The sequence below is a fragment of the Anoplopoma fimbria genome, chromosome 5 (assembly GCF_027596085.1).
Source record: "Anoplopoma fimbria isolate UVic2021 breed Golden Eagle Sablefish chromosome 5, Afim_UVic_2022, whole genome shotgun sequence".
Lineage (NCBI taxonomy): Eukaryota > Metazoa > Chordata > Actinopteri > Perciformes > Anoplopomatidae > Anoplopoma > Anoplopoma fimbria.
In genome coordinates, this window is record NC_072453.1 from 5,119,781 (window position 1) to 5,140,337 (window position 20,557).

Here is a 20,557-nt window from a genome sequence, read left to right on the forward strand (position 1 = left end):
AGCCAGAGGTGTGCTGAAAGCCATCAAGCGGGCTGATTTAGTTTGCAGACAGCCCTGTTCAGTCTGCCCGTTTCTCTTGTCATGCCTACAGAGAAGTATCTCAATCCCACAATTCCCTGCAGCATACAGGGAAACCTGAGCCGAGGGCACCAACAGGTAATAAAATAAAGAATGTGTTTGTTCTGCCAAAGAGGGTGAGAACAAGCCCAAGCCCCAAGGTGACACCTCAGCTTGAATTTTTACTTAATTGGTTCGGTCCTGCTATATCTCACTGCTCTGATTGAGCTGTAACGTTCACGGTGAACACCAAGAGAACTGCAGAACTATCCTTTTACACTGCAGGCGCAGAATCATCATATCCAGCCAGCGAGTGACACCGAACAATCCGTGAGAGGAGGGTAATTGGAGATCTTTGGGCTTATTCTGAGCATGCGGGATACACCGGGCTTGAGGCCTGAAGAGGAACACATGGAGCTGGAGTCGCTGACCGCCACCAATAGGACGGGGCACTGCAAAGTGCCGTGGGTAATACGGGCCTTTATTTGGACACAGCCGGGTCTTACAGCCGCAGAGGAGAGGGGTCGAGGGGGGTTGAATTGTGACACTAAAATAATAGTATACAGAGTGGTAAACATGTCACTGTTGTGTACATATTTGTTTAAGGTAATAAAACTGTAATGCCCCCTCGAGTAAGCACTTTTTAGCAGCCGTTATATCTTAAATGACAGAAGAGCATCTGATGCATCTGATTTTGTTGCCTTAAACTCCTTTTTAAAAACATTTCTCAATGGCTTTTCTAGGGTCTTAAAGATTATAGGGTCTTAAACGTGTTTGCTGACAGATAGTCTTTAATAAGATGACATAAACGTGTAATCCAGCTCAGATCTCTGGAAGAGTATTTATGAGCCTCTGTTGACAGCAGCACACCTGCTCTTCCTCAGTCCAGACTTGGGAGCTCTCCCTGCCTGAACCAGCACCACTGCTGCCAAGGCAACTGCCATATTGGGAGAAGTGTGAGTGTGTGAGTGTAAAGGGAGGGGGAGTGTGTGTGTGTGTGTGTGTGTGTGTGTGTGTGTGTGTGTGTGTGTGTGTGTGTGTGTGTGTGTGTGTGTGTTTGTATGACAAGGTGTAGAGAGACAGAAGGGGAGAGAGAGCTGTGTGAGGAGGGTGGGTCTGTGTTGGTGGGGGGGTAAGTCTGTCGTTATTAATTTCCTGGTGCTAAAAGTACACGGATTATTGGGAGCCATTTATTACTCCATCATTCACCATATAGAATCCAAAAAAATCCAAAATAAATATCTTGTTTACACGAATTGTGTCTGACTTGGCGGAACAAGACCCTGCTGAAAAGCAAAATGAAAGTTTTGCCATACAGAGTTACCTTTCTTGATGTTAATGTGGAGAAACACACTGAATTTAAGGTCTGCTGGGTGTAAAATAAGTTCAGTTTGGAAGATTTTATGTCACAGGGAATGTCACTGCCTCCATTACTCTGCAATCATTAATAAACTTGAATTAATGTAATTTGCATTGATATTTATTTCAGCTGTGATATTTTGAGTGTCAATACTTCTTAATTCACGAGCATTACTCAAACAAATAAGAGCAGAAATGTTGTTTTCCGGTTATTGAAAAACTATTTTCTTCAGCATATGTCGTTGCAGTGTTCTACCACTAGGCTGCAGTAGAGTGTCTCAGTTGGCCTCAGTGGGGGCAATGTGGTTGAGGATTTCTGGAATACACACAAACAAACTGAACCCTGTTTGGAGAAATGAAGACATAGCAAGAGTTCAGAGTTCAAATTGTTTCCTTTTTGCATTTTTTACTTTTACGATCCTCCGATCACATCCGTGCTAATCCTTGTAACAAACAAGCATCAAGGAGCGGAAAAAGACCACTGCTTTTAACACTAAACTATTGCATCAGTGGTGAAAGGCCTGTGCCTGTCTGTCATTTCATGTGGGCCCGTTTTTGCTTCAGCACTTTGAAAAAAGGTTGAGCAATGTCTGCAACTGTGTATGTACGTAAACACTTACCTGATCCCGACCTGTAATCAAACCACAGTTAGGGGAGCAGCTAAGCAAGGCGAAATGATATTTCAGCAATAACATAAAGTTAGCACACAGTTGACACGCACACAAGTGAAGACGAATTGACTTGAAATGTCAGGACGGCAGACCTCTGACCTCACACACTCGCATAGGCACAAATGCTTGAACACAAGCAGGCCCAGGACAGCTGTGGGACTCCTCGAGTGGTTTAAAGTGTTTATGGAGGAGCTGAGTTTGAGAGCTCGTTGACAGAGCTCTCATTTACAGACGCACATACAACGCTGAGCAGATAAGAGCAGATCTGTTTCAGCAGCTAATCTTAAATGTGATGAGGTTTACAGAGGTCTGTGACATTTGAACATACATATCTTTATTTGGGAATCAAGTAATACCTGGGGGTATATCACACTACATCTCACTATAGAAACAGGACACCAGGCTTTCATGTCAAACCCTCACTTTTAAATGAGACTTGTTTGGGCTCGTAGATCCCTTGTCCCCTGTCGTTTGGAGAAAAGGCTGTTCAGAAGGAATACATTTCAGGGAAGGTCTTAGCTTCTGTGTACCGTACATCCATCTGTCCAGCACAACTATAAATCAAGACCATGCCTCTCTCACTGACACCACAATCTTTGCTGCAACCCCAACCTCCCTTCTTCCCCTCAGAGACACCCGAGGGAGTCCCTATCTCCCCCCTCCTAACCCCATCAACCCTCATACCGTGTCATGTCACAGCACACAGATCCTATCACTTGCATCCTAAGCTGGCTGGTATTCGTCGGGCCCTGATCCAGTTACACGGCAGCGACCACATTTAAGTCAAAAATGTAATGAGTCAGGATTGTCCCTTAGTTACAGCTCAAACAGATAAGAAATAAAGAAGTCAGGACACAGAAGTAAGAAATTGCTGAACGTCTGTGCATTTGATATTTGCAGTTAATCTATAAAGCGGAGGAGGATCAACTCCCATCTTTCCTTCCTTAAGGAAGCTTCGTGGTTTAGGGAAATATTCTTATTGGCAAGTTCATACCGCTTTCATGTCTGTACGCTAAATATGAAGCTACTAGCTGGCTAATATAGCTTCGCATTAGTTCTGGAAACAGAGGGAAACAGCTATCTAAGGGGGTTATGTGTGCTAACAGACTTTATATGGACCAGTACCAGTAACCCGACAAACAGGAAGTTGCTGTTCCTGGCCTTGAAATTGCTTTTAAACTTTGGTTAGAAAGCCAAGCTGGCAGTCTTTGTGTTAAACTAAGATAGTTGGTTGCTAGCTGTTCCTTTAAGATTAGCATACATATATGAGATTAGATTTAATCATTTTAAACTCCCGGAAGGACACAAAAAAGTGCATTCCCCAAAATGTCAGAGATTTTTTTTTTCTTCTTTTATTTTTATATTTCTTTTTTTTTCTTTTCTTATTTTTATGGAATGTTGTTCTAGAAGGAATATAAGAGTTCAGCTTTTTTTGCCCAATCAGGAGGCTTATTAAACTCTTTGGACCTGCATTGCATTGGACCTCATTTACCTCAAGACTGAGAAAGCTTCAGATCATATCTGAATTGAAGAGGGACTTGTTGCATTATTTAACTCATATTGAATGAACTAAGTCTGGATGCCTTGTTCTTATTGGTCTTTTCACCGTGACCACAAATAACTGTCAATCAAATGTATTCTCAAATAGCTATACTCTTTTACTTTTACTTGCAATTTAGCACAGAAGATTATACATTACTTGAGTTATTTTTACATATTAAGTAAAGACCACTTTAGATTTACACTAATTTCTACATTTTAATTTAATGGTACATTGATTAAAGATTGAAATGTTTGAAGATTTTGCCAAAGGCCAATACTGGAGCATGAAGAAATATGAAAATATAAGATGAGAGGTCAACTGAGAGGCAACAGCATTCACACAGTTGATACATGCATGGCCCCCCGTTACAGTAAAGTATACATACTCAAAATATACGCATATACAGATCAAAACTCACACATCCAGTCTTGATTGATTCATGTCCAAACAGAGCAGTGAGGAGAATTAGATGCAAACAGACAGTGACACATTGAATGCCACAGACAACAACAACAACAACAACAACAACAACAACAACAACAACAGATTTAAAGATTGAGGGCAACACAGAGTTGAGAGCTGTTATTGAGGGTGGAGCTTAAAGTGAGTGTTGGAGGGGGCGTCTTGGCTGAATTTAAGAGTGTCATTGGTATGCCCAAAACACAGCTGTAGATAGAAATAGAAGAGGCAGTAACTGAACCCAGGAAAACGGAGGAGTAACCACTTTCCTCAGGGATGCATGTATGGATGAACAAGTCTCTCTGTCTAAGAAGTCAAATGCTTCAGACTTTACAGAGGCACTTAGAGATTTAGTTTAGCTTGCAGCAGGATATTATATCTAACCCTGGTGACATTATCATCCATCTGAATTAAGAATGGCTTACAAGATAAATTGTTTCTACTGAAGGCATTAAACACAGAGGGACGTTTGAAATCTTTTTTTGTAAACATTTTAAATGTTTCCACACAGAGAAGGTTAAAGGTCACCATGAATCAGAAACATCATGGGTTTTCTCATAAATGTCTCAATGAAATGTATTTTTTCCATAATGCAAAGATGCAAAGATATTTTACGTTTATAAACAGGTCATCGAACCTGTCAGGATATACAACACCAACCACAACAACATTATTAAATAAAAAGGTTCACTGAGAAATATCCAGCTTGACAAAAGCAATCTGGGCCCAAAAAAATTAGCAACATTTCCCATCCTCCCATTCCTCCTGTTCCTCTTCCAACCAAGATATTCACAAACATTTATTTTAAGCATACATTAGTTGTGACAAACAGACTAGACTAGCTGTGTATGTAAATAATAGCAGTGAAGTGTAAATGATCAAGCAGCAACCCAAAGCTCAACAGCGCCTGAATTAATGATAGAAGTATCTAAATAAATCTTTCTTTGGGGTGGACATCCTCCACAAAAAGTATCTAGAGCAACATTAGGAATATTTGAAACCAGGTTAGAAGTACTCATGAAAATGATTTAATGGTTAATGGGGTGCACTTTTTAACCTAAGTCTTACTGGTTGTGGCGAAGTTTTCATAAGGTTCTTGTCTACTCAGGGTCCCTTTGACTTTTGGACAAAAGGAGCCAGGGATAACTAACAACCACACCTACAGTTATTTAGTTAATAACTTGAAAACCCTCTCAATGCCTGAGCCACGATCTGTTGTAAAGATACAAGCAATTATGATGCAACACAGTCTGCAAAAGTCACCTAAAGTGTGATAGAGTGAGGGGGAAGGACAAAAAGGGAAACAATACTGGTGAATAGAGTGAGAAATAAGCACTGCAGGCTGTTTTCTAGAGTGAATAACTCACTGCTGTTCTACCAACTTTGTAGTTGATCTATTTTAGCTTTTACATAATGATATATGATATAATAAAATATTACTTGTTAATTCACCATAAAATAATGACTGATGCTACAGGGGAAAAAACAGCCAAATCTCACATAATAAATCATCATATATGTCACTATGTGTGAATTCATCCATGATACATCCTGTCAAAGTGTCCTTGGGCAACACACTGAATGTCTACCAGCTCACTCAATCATAAGATAAGCTTTGTTTCTATGGATACGCAGACTTGCACAAACCAATTCAGTGCAAATCAAACAATGTATTCAACACTGTCTGGTTCTTTCATTTGTGTAAAATGATACCTACCATCTGTTCTTGTAATACTTACCTATGCTGGTTTCCTTGTGTTGATTGTCCCATTGCTCACTATTTCCCAACACAAACCGAATAAAACATGAAGTTTGTATGTCAGGCATGTAAAAGTACAAAATTCCAGGTCCTGCGTGACACTAAATAGATTTATTTTCCTTAAATTAAGCCCAGTAGCGCAATAGGCTCCCTATACTCTCATAGGACAAGACTTCTCTTCAGGTGCAAGACCCAAGAAAGTTAAAGTTTTCTATCTACACAAAAGATTTGTACTGCCGTCTTCCCTGTTTACGGTTCTCACACTGCTTGCAGCTGCCTGCGGCTGTCAAGAAAACAACCAATGCGACAAACCAAATCACTACGTGCACGGGACCGTCACCCACATCCCTATCCATCTCTCTCTGTGTCTGTCTTTTCCTCTCCGTCCCATCCCCCCTCTTCCTCCTCTCATCCAACACTCCATCACGCAGGAAGCCTGGTCTTCCTGAAAACAAGCATTGGAGCGTGGAAAGGGACAAGGCTGAGGGGGGCAGGTACGTGAGGGGGACTAGAGGATGTTTTTGTCGTTCTTCTGCCCCTCTGGTTGCTGCAGGCCTCACTGTAGTCCATCCTGAGGAAACCATGCTCACGTCACTCCAACCAGACCTTGGGCCAACACGTGCTGCCTGTTGTGGGCCGGTTTGACGCAGTAGGTCCAGTGTGCCAGCAGCCCCTCACACATGGGAGCTATAAAGACATATGTGGATTAAAACTTATTCTAATGGCATTAGCAAGCAGGAAAAGTCTACACAAAGTCACATCAAGTGTATTTCAGTTATACAAAAGGGGTCACATGTGGTGAGGAGAGATAGTGTGTTTTGCCAGAACAAAAGTCTATAACTTTGCCAGCCAACCAGCCTCCATTTCCTATATGTACTAGTTGCCAAGCCACCTGCAAGTGTTGGAATCCTAAGCAGGTGGTTTTCCAGCGTTATTGCAAATAAAAAAATGTACATATACCTCTGGTGTTCGCTGTCTTTTGTTTGCAGTTTCAATGTGAACCCTGTGAACATCAAACATATAATAAACATGGCTCTGCCTTGCACTGCAACATGACTCAACAATATGCTGTCATCATCAGGTAACTCTTGTGTCCAATTTTGGTGTTTTTTAGGTTTTTTTATTCAACCAGTTTTCAGCAAGATGAGACATAACAACAACCCCAAATGCAGCTCAATAGCGTGACTCAAAATCCTTTTATTTAAAGGACCCATTGTGTGGAATTTTATAATGTACAACTTTAGCGTAATTTTGTAAGTTTGAAACTAGCTAAAAGTTATGTCATATAAAGGTACATAGTTAATAAATATAAGTTGTATATTAATTTTAATTTACCCAAATTAACCCGTAGTGTGTGAGTGTGACTGTCACCTATAGCTTGTTTAGCATCTTTTTAGATGAACACCCTCTTGTCTGAGAGGTCATATGCTAAATGTAGCATTCTGGAACAAGGGGATTGTTGAGTGGAGACAGCTCCATGGAGCGCAGTCTGAAAGTGACAGAGGCCATAATAACAGGATGTTTACAGCCTGTGGAAACGCTGCCAGGGATGTCTACAAGCCAGCCAGGTTTCCCCCAGATGCACCAAATATACCCTATTTGACTGTGACTTTTGTTTACAGACAGATGTTACCTGACTGGGGGTTTTCAGGTGCGTTTAAAACCACAATGACCTCTGAACCCTGGAGAAACTTCTCTTGAACATTCAGTTGTGCAATGACAAGATTCTCGGTCTCTCAGCCTCCCTTTCACACACACACACACACACACACACACACACACACACACACACACACACACACACACACACACACACACACACACACACACACACACACACACTCACGCACACACTGTTTGCTGAAGTGGTCAGCTGCAGAAGACAGCAGACAGAAGGACACTGGTGGTTTCTGACACTGGGTGGGTGGGGGGTTGAAGCCTATTCACTGTAACCAGTAGTTTCTTTTCTAGTAGTCACATATTGCCCCAGGCTGCAGCATCCACCACAACAGAGTCTCCACCACCATGGCTATCACCGACTTTCTCGCAGCCTCGGACATCACATCGGCTCTTAATGCTTGTAAAGGTGAGGAAATGATTTTGGGATTGGAAGTGAATGTGTCTTTGTCTTGCTCTTTGTCACAGGACGTAAGGCCTTTGTTTTTGCAGTTCATTGTAGTTTATTGAAACCTCAAAGTCACATGATCATTTTAACTGCTTGGATCTAATCAAGTTTTATCTGTGATTTGACTTTCAGCAAAGGATTCCTTTAGCCCGAAGATGTTTTTCAAGACAGTGGGTCTATCCAGGAAAACTCCAACAGAGATTGAGAAGGTCTTTAAGATTTTGGACCAGGACAAAAGCGGCTTCATTGAACAGGATGAGTTACAGTTGAGTTCTATACACAGAAAATATACTTCATATTCTGTTCCACCTATAGATCATGAGTCGAGCTGTATCTCACCAGACAGTTGGTAGTTATCTGCAAATGAAGCACATTTAATGTGTCTATCCATTCTGTTCCTCTTGTGTTTTTTTCTCATTGTGGTTCTTCGTCCCTGCTGTTCATCAGACTGTTCTTGCAGAACTTCTCCAAAGGCGCGAGAACCCTGACTGTAGCTGAGACCAGAGGTTTCATGCTGGAGGGAGACGCGGACGGAGACGGGAAGATCGGTTGGGAAGGTAAGAAGGTCTAAGCACTTAACTGTAGATTGGCATGAGGAAGAGGAGCGCTACATTTCTTACTAACTGAGGGGTTTCAGAAATCAGGGCCTGTTTTTTATCAAACTTCTATGAATCACATGAGTTCAAGCTCTTTGTTCAGAGTGAAGAATACGACACATTTATCAAGCTATTTAATACTACGACAGTAAAGTGTAGGTGTAACTTTTAAAAGCGATCTCAGTGATCACATGATTTTTCATATTTATGCTAAGAGCAAAAATAGCCTATCAGATACAAGGATTCACCCTGCATCTACCATATTGACCACCTTTTTTTTCTTTTAAATAATTACTTTTTAATCTGTGATATGTTATGCAGAAAAACATATAAAAACAACTGGCAATTAAATTGTGAATAATAATAATTTATAGAAAATCAATTGAAGAAATAATAGAGAAATAGAAGACATTAACAAAACCAATCTCACATCATCAGAGAAAACAGATACTACAGGAAATGTTGTGTTTTATTGACAAGCGCAGACAATGAAGATGCATTGGAAGTGACTGTAAACAAAACCAGTGCCATCTTTATTAACATTGTTTGTTTTCACCCCTTATTAAAAAACTGGAGAAAAGATGTTACAACATCCTATTTAATACACACAAAAAAACTAATAATATACTGCTAAAAACTGCCCTAGTGTGAATTATACATGTTGTGTAATCATCATGACCAAAAATAATTTGTCACTCCAAAACCTGTCTCAGAAGGTATGTACTCACGTCTGTTTCTGTACTGCAAGAGATGTGATTTTTTATCTTAAATATGTCACTAATAGTAAAAAAAAAATCCTTTTATCTTTTTTACTTTGAGCATTTTGATAAATACAGGCCCTGTTGTAAGCCATTTGAAAGAAGTATAAGAAAAGAACAGAAACACATTTTTTTTTATAATATTATGTTATCCTTTGCTGTAAATGTGCCACTCCTTTTTCCCTTTGGTGTTTTTGACTGTGTTGCTAGGCAGCTTGAGTGCAGCTACAACAATCACCTCATACAAAGTGTCACTGCCAGAACACTTCAGTCCGTTTGGTGTTTATCTTCGTTCGGGTTTAATGAAATGAGAAGTTGACTATGGCCTGGTGAATGTGATAGAGCAAACTAAAAAAAATGTCTTCTGTCTTTCTTTCTTTTCAGAGTTTTCTGCGCTGGTCAAATCTTCATAAAACATGATCCATATGATTTGTTGTATGTTGATAATCTCAGGGAGGACCTCTTTTTAAAATGTGAACTAGCTGCAGTAAATAACACAGACTCATCCATGGATCTTATGTGTTTAGAGTGATAAGTTGTGGTTTTAATGGAAAGTAACGTAATAAAGTAATACAAAATAATGAAATCTTGCATCTCTGCTATGTGGCTTTCCCTGCCAAACAAGTGGTGAAATAAATGAACTTTTCTCTGTGATATGTTACAGTGTGTTTTTTCTCTCTCGGAGACATGAGCAGAATCCTGTCAAGTACCTTGTGTTATAATGTTATATTGAGCACTGGGAGGGGTCCAGCCTGTCCAAGGGGCCTGGGAGGCTTTGGTTTCTCCAATTATCGGCATGAGCAGCTTTCTACTGTGCAAATGAAGTGTTTGTCATTCTGGCAACCTCACTTTGACACCTTAGATGGGGTTATTTGGTATGAATTATATGTTGACACTTAGACAACATCAACTCAACATGTATCAACCTTTTTCTTTGAAATAGTTCTTACATATAAACTATGTCAATTGAACGATGATATTGATATTTATCACCAAAAACAAATAAATTCAGACTTTGCTTCTGCTGACTTAATTTAATTTTTAACAAGCTTATTGTGGCCACAAAACAGTCTATAATGTATTTGCTCTGAGTAATTTGACTGTAAAAAATAGTTTATTTATAACAAATATATTGAAATTAAGAAGTATTTACTTAAGGATTATTTGGTCATTATCATCTGTTTAGTTGGCTAAGATGAAAGTAATTTTGACTGCTTTCTGCAGCTATCAAATACACACATATACAGTATATGTATAATGTATAATATTATAAAAGAGAACGTGGCATTAAATGGAAGTACTGAAATTAAGTACAGGTACCTCAAAATTGTAGTACTTAGAGATGGGGTAATCTGGGGGGGGGGGGGGCACAGCTGGAATAGAGGCTCTGGCAGAGAGAGAAGCAGCTCTGGAGGACTGGGGTGTCTGGCAGAGCTTCAGATGTGCTGGTCCAAGGAATGCTTGCAGTGAGAAACTCTGGGACAGGATAGAGTTTCTGTGCAGGACTTCTGTCAGTGAGGCACATTTATTTGCAACTTTCTCTCAGATGGCAGCGAATATAGGTCATTTCTATTTCTGCTGCAGCATGAGGGAACAAACTCCTGCTCTCAGGTGTAGCTTTAGAGAAACATAGTTAATTAAAGTCTTATCATGTGGTTGTTTATTTCTCAAAAAATTTAAGTAGCTTTAGCTTTTCTATACATCTTACTTATTTCAAATTCACATTTCAGAATAGGAAGGGGGAGGGTGTTAATCACTGTCTTGCTGTCTTGCAGACGTCCATAGCATTGCTTTATGGGTTTCATACTCGCTGTGGGATATTTGTAATTTAAACCTGATATTGAAGAAGGGCAGGAATAGTCTCAGTATCTATGGCTGAGTCGTTCGAGGTAAGAGACCTCACTTGACCACAGCAAATGTTAAAGTCCAAAGACACGTTTTACTGGGCTTTAAAGAAGATTTGTGTCTTTTTTTTCGGGTGCTGAAACATCACACACCTGAAGCTACTGAAGTGAAGGAAGGGACAAAGTAGACAACATACTTAAAGAGATCAGGATTTGTAGAACTAAAAAAATTTAATAAGAATAAATAAGCACATAAGCTACCCATAGGCCACCTGTTTAATTTATAATAAAGGTTAGTTAATGATTTGGACAGGCAATAAAAAAATCTGCTGATAATTCAATATTAGCTTTAGTCTCAGGATCATCACAACACTGCCACCTGATGTATGATGGGCACATAACAGCCTGAACCTGTCATGAGAGCAAATATGGGCATGGAAAGACCCCTTTGCACTTGTTCATTACTTTCATGGTCTGGTGCTTTGTGGGAACTCTGTGTTATTACGCAACCACGCGGTAGTTTAACACTGAAGTGTGATGATGATGATGATGATGACACCGATGATATCAGCTTTTAGTGTTTCCGAAAATAGCATGACAAATAGTTTCATCGTCATATGGAGAAATGGTCTGAATGGGTGTAAGAGCTCTGAGAATAAAACCTCGCAGACGGCCCTCGGCTGCATGTTCAGTGGTTTCTGATGATGTGTGCTGTTGAATTAAAGAATATAAGTGGGTCACTTGTGGTTTAATCAAACCCCTTCCCCTCTTTGGCTCTCCAATTACACTCTCTGATAAAGACTGGTGTAAAAAAAAAAAAAAAAAAAAAAAAAAATGTATTTAACTTTGCAGCCTCCTAGGCCCCTTGGACAGCAGTCTAAATAACTAAACTTTGCACAATCACTTTCTGCAGCTTTGATAAAGTTGCGTGTCCACAAATGCTCCACTACATTGAGTTAAACGCAAGAACAGAGAAGTTATAGTTATTGAATGAATTCCTCTTGTTATCTTTGTAGTAAACAAAACATATAATGTCTTTAAAAAATCTATATGATTTTTATACCTGGTCACCACATAACTGTCCCCTGTGATAATCAATCACAACAACCAGACTTTCTGACACTGGAATGCCAGCAAAGTCATTGCAGGCATTTTATGCATGCCAATTATGCACATGGCTCGTTTTCACCAAAACTTTACAGTTCAGAGGCCCATGTAGGTAATAAATCATGATAGGTGATTGTGGTTTAAAACTATAGGGAGGCTTGTGCTTTGCGATAGGCTACATAATCAGAAACAACTTCAACGTATTTTATAAATAATTTCTTTATTAAGGTAGCCAATAGCAAAGTATACCTAAAAAGGCTTAAGGTGTGAACTGACATTTAAAAGGGACTTACACACAATATATTTTACAAACATTGCAACCATCGTAATAAAGAAGTTTGATAAAAACCTTTACATTACTCATGAGAAAAGTCCTGGATACGTTGTTTAAAAAGCTGATATGGTGTCACAGTCTCTGAGGTTCAAAACAACATCGTCATTATAAAACAAACCTGTCTGACAACGCGATAAGTAGCTGCGATGTGCCTGATCATTTGAATAAATAAATAAGAGTTTACCTCATTCTTCACTCCGTGATGATCTGCACAGTTTAACAGATCAAAACTACATGGCCACAGAGTACGTTTCACCCAAATCAGCAGCGTATATTATTAGCCCTATGCAATATCAAGCACTTTTGCATAGGCCCACACTTAGCCTACCATTTAAGCATCTTCATTTATGTGCATATAAATAGAACAGCTCTGTCTACTGGACACATTTTTCGACCGACTGCTTCGACTGCTTTGCACACAGTGTCCATTACATAGCCTATGCATCATATTTCGGCCGGGTGAAGGTATATAAGCCTGCGAGAGCGGCTGAGGGGTTCACTGCAGTGAGCAGATTCAACCTGAGCATAATCCACCCTTACTTTGGAGATATCCCCTGAGGTGAGTTGCACTGAGGAGCTGCAGACCTTTAGGCAAATCTACTGCCTGACTCAGAGAGAGTTTCAGGGCTTCAACTTCATGCAATGGGATATAAATCGAGGAAAGGGCCAGAATCTGAACATCAGAGGCTCAGAGTTTGGCTTTGGACTAACTACGGAACCAAATGGGAAAAAAAAATCGATTTGCCAACCAACCACAGCTGCAAAGGATATTTGATCTTTTGCCTTGGAGGGCTTGGTTTTGGGAAAATTGGACTACCTTTTCTGATCATTTGTGCCTTATCTTTTGGGGCTACCAGAGAGGAATACTCACAGAGAGGAACTGTAAAATATATTGCATGATATTATGAAAATTACTGTAGCTCCTTAACTTTGAAATGCTGTATCATGACCTAAAGTGCAGTGAGGGAACTTAACATGCTTTATAGATTCAAAGTAAAACTGCTAAATCCTGTCTGATGTGCTACTGATGAACTGATGAACTGATGAACTGATGACTTGTCCTCTGCTCTCCTCCCTCAGTTAAAACAAAAACAAAAATGGCATTAGCAGCAACCCTGAACAAGGCTGACATCACTGCAGCCCTTGCAGCCTGCCAAGGTAAACCCCACCACGAAAATGACACAGCATACAGCACTGCAGTTTAGGAGAACCTGGATGATACATGCACACTTTATTGGACTTTTGTTGTCTTACTCACATGTAGCTGAAGATCCTGCTGCAGAATTCAGTTGTTCATACAGAATCACATTACAGGATTAAAGATAAAGACAGTTAGAAGGTGCCCCTGGCATCTTTGCTGTATTTAACATCATATGTTTGTCCTATGAAACAAATCATGGGGCTGGATCAATAGTACAGTGAGCTCGCAAAATGTGACTTTAATGCAAATTCTGTCTGCCTAGGCAGAAAGCATGTATCCCAATTCACCAGTGTAGCTTCTGTAAGAAAAACACCTCTGCTAATTGAGCTAAAACGCTGAATGAGAGCCAGAGCAGGCGAATAAAAACCAACTGCCAGACCTTGAAAACGAGGGCCAGTGCAGCTGCAAAACACTTTTAAGTTCCTGTTTTGATATATCTACAATGCCTGATGTGATCTCTTATCTGTCTCCTCACAGCTGCCGACTCCTTCAAGCACAAGGATTTCTTTGCTAAGATCGGCCTGGCTGCCAAGAGTGCTGATGACATCAAGAATGCCTTCAAAGTCATTGACCAGGACAAGAGTGGCTTCATTGAGGAGGATGAGCTGAAGTAAGCAACTTCTCTTAGAATTTACCTCTATGCCAGCTCTCTCCTCTGGTGTCACTTAATGAAGGGTGACATAGACCAGAGGGCATAACAGAACAGACAGCCAACTTGAAATTTTGGGACCAAATTAAGTGAATTTCATGGGGAAATCTTAAATTATTCAGAATTAAATATAATGAGAAGAATACAGTGAGTAAGCAGCTTTGGATATTTTCTGAAAGATGACCTCTACATAACTCTGAAACCAATCAATTCCTGATCTGGCAGGAGATACATTTACAGGCCTATTTCTGTTCTACAGGCATATGTACTGTAATACTCAGCATTTCTCTCTGCTCGTCCTCTCCAGGCTGTTCCTGCAGAACTTCTCCGCCTCTGCCAGAGCCCTGACCGCGGCTGAGACCAAGGCCTTCCTTAAGGCTGGTGACAGCGATGGTGACGGCATGATCGGAATGGATGGTGAGAAAACAAGAGGAACTTTATCTGGAATTAGAACCAGATCTAAATATATGTTTTGCCCTCCATATATCTTGAAACACCACTCAAAATTCTCTCTTTCTTTTCTTTCTCCCTGCAGAGTTTGCCGCCATGGTCAAGACCTAAATGAAGAACAGACCAACATCTTACTTCACTACCCTAAAGGAACAACTTGAGCCAAGACATACTCCTCCTCTCTTCTTCTCCTCTTCCCTCTCACTCTCTCTCTCTTTTCAACTCTCCACACCAGTTTTATACATTTGACCTTTCCCCCCGGACCGTAAACAAACTGCTCCCCCTCCTCTCTCTCCCCCTCTCTCTCTCTCCCAATCATGCTCACCCCTTTGCTGTCCACGATGAATGTACCTGGCTAAGTGTATAGCGTGGTTGACTTGTGTCTTTCTCTCTCTCTCTCTCTCTCACTTCTGTCTTAGTTTTACTATGTGAGTTTTGCTTACTGTGAGATCAGTGATGATGCACTTTTATGGGAAACGGACAGACGATGAGAAATCAATAAAGGTTCTTTTTCAATAAGCCTGACCCTGGTCTTCAATACGATTCAGTAAATCAAAGTTACAAAAAAAAAAAATCAGCAATGTCAACACAAAGAAAGTCAAGGAATTGGTCTTAATACTGCGTTCTTTATTTTTTACACCAAAGAAGGTGATTTACATGATGAATATGGGAACAAAGTTTAAGAAACACCAAATTACCACAGCAGAGCAAGTGATCTAAAACGGGTTCTTTTAAGGAATTCTTATGTGCATTTTTCATAAGAAAGCCACTGAGGCCACAGCAACCTATGAAAGTAATTACATTACATTACATTACAGTCATTTAGCAGACGCTTTTATCCAAAGCGACTTACAATCAGTAGTATATTACATATCATTCACCCATTCACACACTGATGACAGGCTACCAAGCAAGGTGCCACCATCAGACTCTAACTAACATTCATGCAACATCCAGTCCACACCGATGGCAAGCCTTCGGGAGCAACTTGGGGTTAAGTGTCTTGCCCAAGGACACATCGACTGCCTTGCTCTCCACTACGCCACAGCCGCCCCAGTAATGCTGAATGATAAACATTTAGCTAAAATGCTAATCTAATGTAACAGCAGCACAAGTGGGGAACATTCCAAAAGTAACAGGCTGACTCAGTGATGTGCATTATATTACCTAAAGTTTGCTAACTTTAGCCACCATAGGATACATATCAGACCAAGTAAGGCTGTAGCAGCAAAACCCCTGACTGTGCTTACATATACAGTGAGATGAGATTCAATTCCTTGGCATGTCATATTCAAAGTAAAGGTGGCCCTGCATTGAAAGGAAACAGCCACAAGGTGGTGCCTCTGATCTGTCAGTAACTCACAAGAGTCTGAGTTGCTCTATGGTTTTACATTGAAAACTTTCAGGATTGGAAATAAAATGAATTTGTTATTCTGAGCTTTACATGAGTGAAAATACTGTCACTGACAAAGTGTTATGTCAGAGCTTCTCTGCATGTGATTCTTTTAAGAATAATGAGATTTATTCCCTTGGTTCTCGTTACAAAAAAAGCATCCCTCCCCTCTCTGCTAATGCCATTAGTGCTGACTGGATTCACAGCAGATGCTGCTGTGTCAGATGGTTTGAAAGGCTTCCCTTTGCAGAAAACAACCTCATCAGTTTAGAGTGGCCAGTTGTCATGGTGACCAGGTACAAACCTTATAAACCCTAAGAAAAGAAAAAAAACTTCAGCCCACAACCAACCCCTCACCTTACAGTTAGTCAGGTGAGTTTGGGCATGTGTGTTACAGCATGTCTAAATGAAAACCATAATACACTAAACTGACCCAACATCTAAAACTCTAATTATTTTAACTGAATAGTTGTTTTTTTTGTATTTGCCCTCTACATTACATTACATTACATTACAGTCATTTAGCAGACGCTTTTATCCAAAGCGACTTACAATAAGTGTATTCAACATAGGTATTCAAGAGAACTACTAGTCACCAGAAGTCATAAGTGCATCTCCTTTCTTAAACAAGCATCAAAAAGCATAAACCAGAGCAAAAGTATAGTGCAGAAGCAAATTGCTACGAAAACAATAAGTGCAACAAACTAATACAAATACAATAAGTGCAACGAACTGATACGAATACAATAAGTGCAACAAACTAATACAAATGCAATAAGTGCAACTAACTAATACGAGGAAGGCTCAGGGTAGTACATCTACTGTCACAGATGTAGATTTCCTATGAAATAGATAGTTTATTTTGTAAAGACAGTTCCGCAAGGGATCAAATTCCATAACGTATTTCCAGTTTTTCAACTTCCTCCCTTTGATGACATCTGATAGAGATTGGTAATAGGATACCGAATTTGTTCCTTTATTAAGTCAGCAAGTAAAATGTATACCAAATAATTCAATAGAAAAATAAGCTAAAAACTCTGCATAAGGCGACAGACCGAAAAAGATAAGGATAAAATGATAGAAAATAAAAGGTAAATAAAATAAACCCAGTCAGACAGTGGTTTTTCTAGTCCTGATCTTTTGGGGGGGTGAAAGGGAGGGGGAGAGATAATGTAGAAAAGAGTTGATTGGACAAAAAATATAGAGTTTATGACAGCAGGGGGAGAGAGGGAAGGAGGTATAACGAATATAAAGAGAGAGAGTTAATTGGCAGGTGAGGAACACGAGACGGAGGCGGTCTGGCCGAGGAAACATTTGATCCGCAGACAGGTTGGAAACTCAAGCATCCTTCAGCGTATATAAGACCGAGCCAGCTGTCAGCGGGCACCACAGAGCCTTATCTATCTGCTGCTGCTGCTCTGGACCTGGAGCCCGGAGAGGACACCGAGCCAACAGCGGTGAGTCCCGCAGATGCACCGGGGGGAAACACAGGTGTTGGCCAGGTGCGCTACCTGTCTGCTCTGTGAAGCTTGGTGGCAAGCGGAGCTAGGAGTGGAAACATAGCCTATGTTATTTTATTTTTCATTTTATGCACCTTTTAGAAATGTATAGCCTCGTCGGAAATTCTTCGTTTGTCGATCAACTGACCTTAAAAAAAAAAACCTATCGAATAAACGAAGCTGAGCAATGAATGACTTGATAAAAGTTTTTCATAAGCTATTTAGTCAATAATAGGATTTTTTTTCAGCTCACTAAGCATATGTGATTCCTATACATTATACCTATACGATGATAAAGATATATTATTATATATATATATATATATATATATATATATATATATATATATACCATAGGCATATATATTAAAACTAAATGTAACTCTTCAGGCTTTAAGGGATTGTACTAAAACTATTAGAGGAGTGGCAGAAAAGTTATGGATTTTTATTTTTACACAAGCAAGACCTTTTCTGATGCTAGATTTATATTTTTTCATTTATTATGGCGAAAATGTTTGTCTTTTTAGGAGAAGGGACCACATATTAACAACACTGTCGAGGCTTTGGCTTTTCTTTATTATTATAAAATATAAGTTCCCCCCTTTCCACCCTAATCATTTTTTACATTCCCTAAGTGCCAGTTATCTTGCCGAACCCAGCCAGTCCAATTAACTAGTTCAAGGGAAGTAAATAGCTTCAGTAATTAGGAAGCTCTGGGGAAATGAAAATTAAAACACTCATGCAGCAAGCAGAACAGCTTTTTTCAATTTGCAGAAACAATTTTAAAGTTGTGGTTTTGCTGATTCACCATGTTTTGTTTTGACAGCTTGAGCATATTTTGCAATACAAACATGACTTGCGGCTTGATGGGATCATGATATTAACCTAGATACAGCTGCAAATACAAAGGAAGTTAATCCAGCATGACACAAATAATAATACAAATATTTTCCTTTTCTTTGAACATACAGGATCAACATGTCGCTCACCTCCATTCTGTCAGCTGAGGCCATTGAAAATGCTGTCAAGGACTGTCAAGGTAGCATCTCCAAACACACACACACACACACACACACACACACACACACACACACACACACACACACACACACACACACACACACACACACACACACACACAGAGAGAGAGAGAAAGAGAAGGAGAGAGAGACACACCCTGCCCTACCAATGTTTGATCTTAAGTCATTGTTCATTGTAATGCCAGAAAGCAAATTATGCAGAATATGTGACTCAGACATGAGCTTCAACATTCACCTTCACAGGATTAATAGCTTTATCTCTCACTATCTAGATAATCGAAACACTCTCCGACATAATCTTCTTTACGGCTGCATTGTTTTCAATATTCTACAGTATCCTCTCCACTAAATTCATATGCTGCTTTAACTGAATTTAAAAGGTTTTCAATCATCTTGTCTGTTTAGCAGAGGCTTTTGCCTACTGGACTTAAAAGATAAAAACAGGGGTGGAAAATCTCCCACCTGGAAAGCAGCCACATGCTGTTTTAATCTCCACATCAGCTCCCAACCTGCTGAGCCTCGTGGGTCAGCCCTAACCCTATTTTCACTTCAGTTATTTATATATATATATGTATGTGTTTGTGTTTCCAGCTCCGGACTCATTCTGCTACAAAAAGTTTTTCCAGCTGTGTGGCCTGTCCTCAAAGACGGCCCAGGAAGTCAAAGATGTCTTCAAGATCCTTGATGAGGACAACAGCGGCTTCATCGAGGAGTCTGAGCTCAAGTGTGTGAGACATTGACAGGTTATATGATATAACAGATATGATAAATCTAAAAACTTTGATTCCTTTACTCGCTTATACACCATTATCCTGATACTGATGATGTTATTATTTTGTACCTTGATTCAGTGTAAATACAGTAATGCACTGGAAACAATCAAATATTGGTGGTAGTGGTATTATTGGGTTGGCACTATAAAGCTGTCTCCTGATAATATGCTGTGTTATTATTGCCATTATGTTATATAATTCAACCTGAGGATCGACCCGAGCTGTGCAATTTAGGGATTGGTGCGTTTATGTGCTTATTAAAGCGTCCAATTGACTCAAATAACTACAGCACATATACTTGTGTGTGTCTCTAGATACTTCCTGCAGCGGTTTGTCTCCGGGGCGCGGACACTGACCGAGGCAGAAACCAAGAGTTTCATATCAGAGGCTGATGCTGACAGTGACGGCAGAATTGGATCAGAGGGTCGGTGTCTAATTTCTCACATTGTGTTTGAACAAACTCATGATGTCGACAGAAATGATCTCATTGGTTGGGCTAAATCAAGTCCAACAACCACAATCTATGTCAACAGAGAAGCGATGGCTATTTAAATTCTTAGAGCACTTTTAACTTACTTACTTATTAAGGTTTCTACCTTGATGATTTTCTTCCATCTACCTTTAAAACCCCCAGTTTGTAGCTGAACTGCACCACTCAAATGTGAGAAATGTGTTCAATTTCTTTAGGGATTAAAGTCATGTTTTTTTTGCCTATTGTCAAGTTACTAGCAATATCAATAGGATAAAGGATTTAGACAGTGAATATTTTTGCAGATGATTCACAGCCAATTCAACATGCTTTTCTTCCTCCAGAATTCCAGACTATGGTCCTGTCCTGAGTATGATGAAGCTCAAGTCTTCAGGCCTTCAGTCCTCTCGCCCCACCTCAGGAGTCTTCTGATCCAAGCATCCATTCCTTTGTGATTTCTTTTGTTTTCTA

General features: G+C 39.9%; 3 protein-coding genes across 3 annotated transcripts; all 3 read left to right on the plus strand.

Annotated features, from left to right (window-relative positions):
* The first annotated feature begins 7,857 nt into the window (after positions 1-7,857).
* LOC129090947 (parvalbumin, thymic-like) lies at positions 7,858-9,978 on the plus strand. Its single transcript, XM_054598343.1, has 4 exons — positions 7,858-7,934; positions 8,106-8,238; positions 8,421-8,530; positions 9,712-9,978. The coding sequence occupies exons 1-4, from the start codon at positions 7,874-7,876 to the stop codon at positions 9,738-9,740; spliced, it is 333 nt and encodes a 110-aa protein (XP_054454318.1). The 5' UTR covers positions 7,858-7,873; the 3' UTR covers positions 9,741-9,978.
* Positions 9,979-13,706: 3,728 nt separating this feature from the next.
* LOC129090948 (parvalbumin beta 2-like) lies at positions 13,707-15,134 on the plus strand. The gene is made up of 4 exons (XM_054598344.1): positions 13,707-13,770; positions 14,291-14,423; positions 14,770-14,879; positions 14,998-15,134. Exons 1-4 carry the CDS (start codon positions 13,710-13,712, stop codon positions 15,021-15,023), a joined length of 330 nt encoding a protein of 109 aa, XP_054454319.1. The 5' UTR covers positions 13,707-13,709; the 3' UTR covers positions 15,024-15,134.
* A 2,460-nt stretch (positions 15,135-17,594) lies between these two features.
* On the plus strand, positions 17,595-20,498 carry pvalb9 (parvalbumin 9). The gene is made up of 5 exons (XM_054598455.1): positions 17,595-17,762; positions 18,776-18,843; positions 19,436-19,568; positions 19,932-20,041; positions 20,431-20,498. Exons 2-5 carry the CDS (start codon positions 18,783-18,785, stop codon positions 20,454-20,456), a joined length of 330 nt encoding a protein of 109 aa, XP_054454430.1. The 5' UTR covers positions 17,595-17,762; positions 18,776-18,782; the 3' UTR covers positions 20,457-20,498.
* Positions 20,499-20,557: the final 59 nt, after the last annotated feature.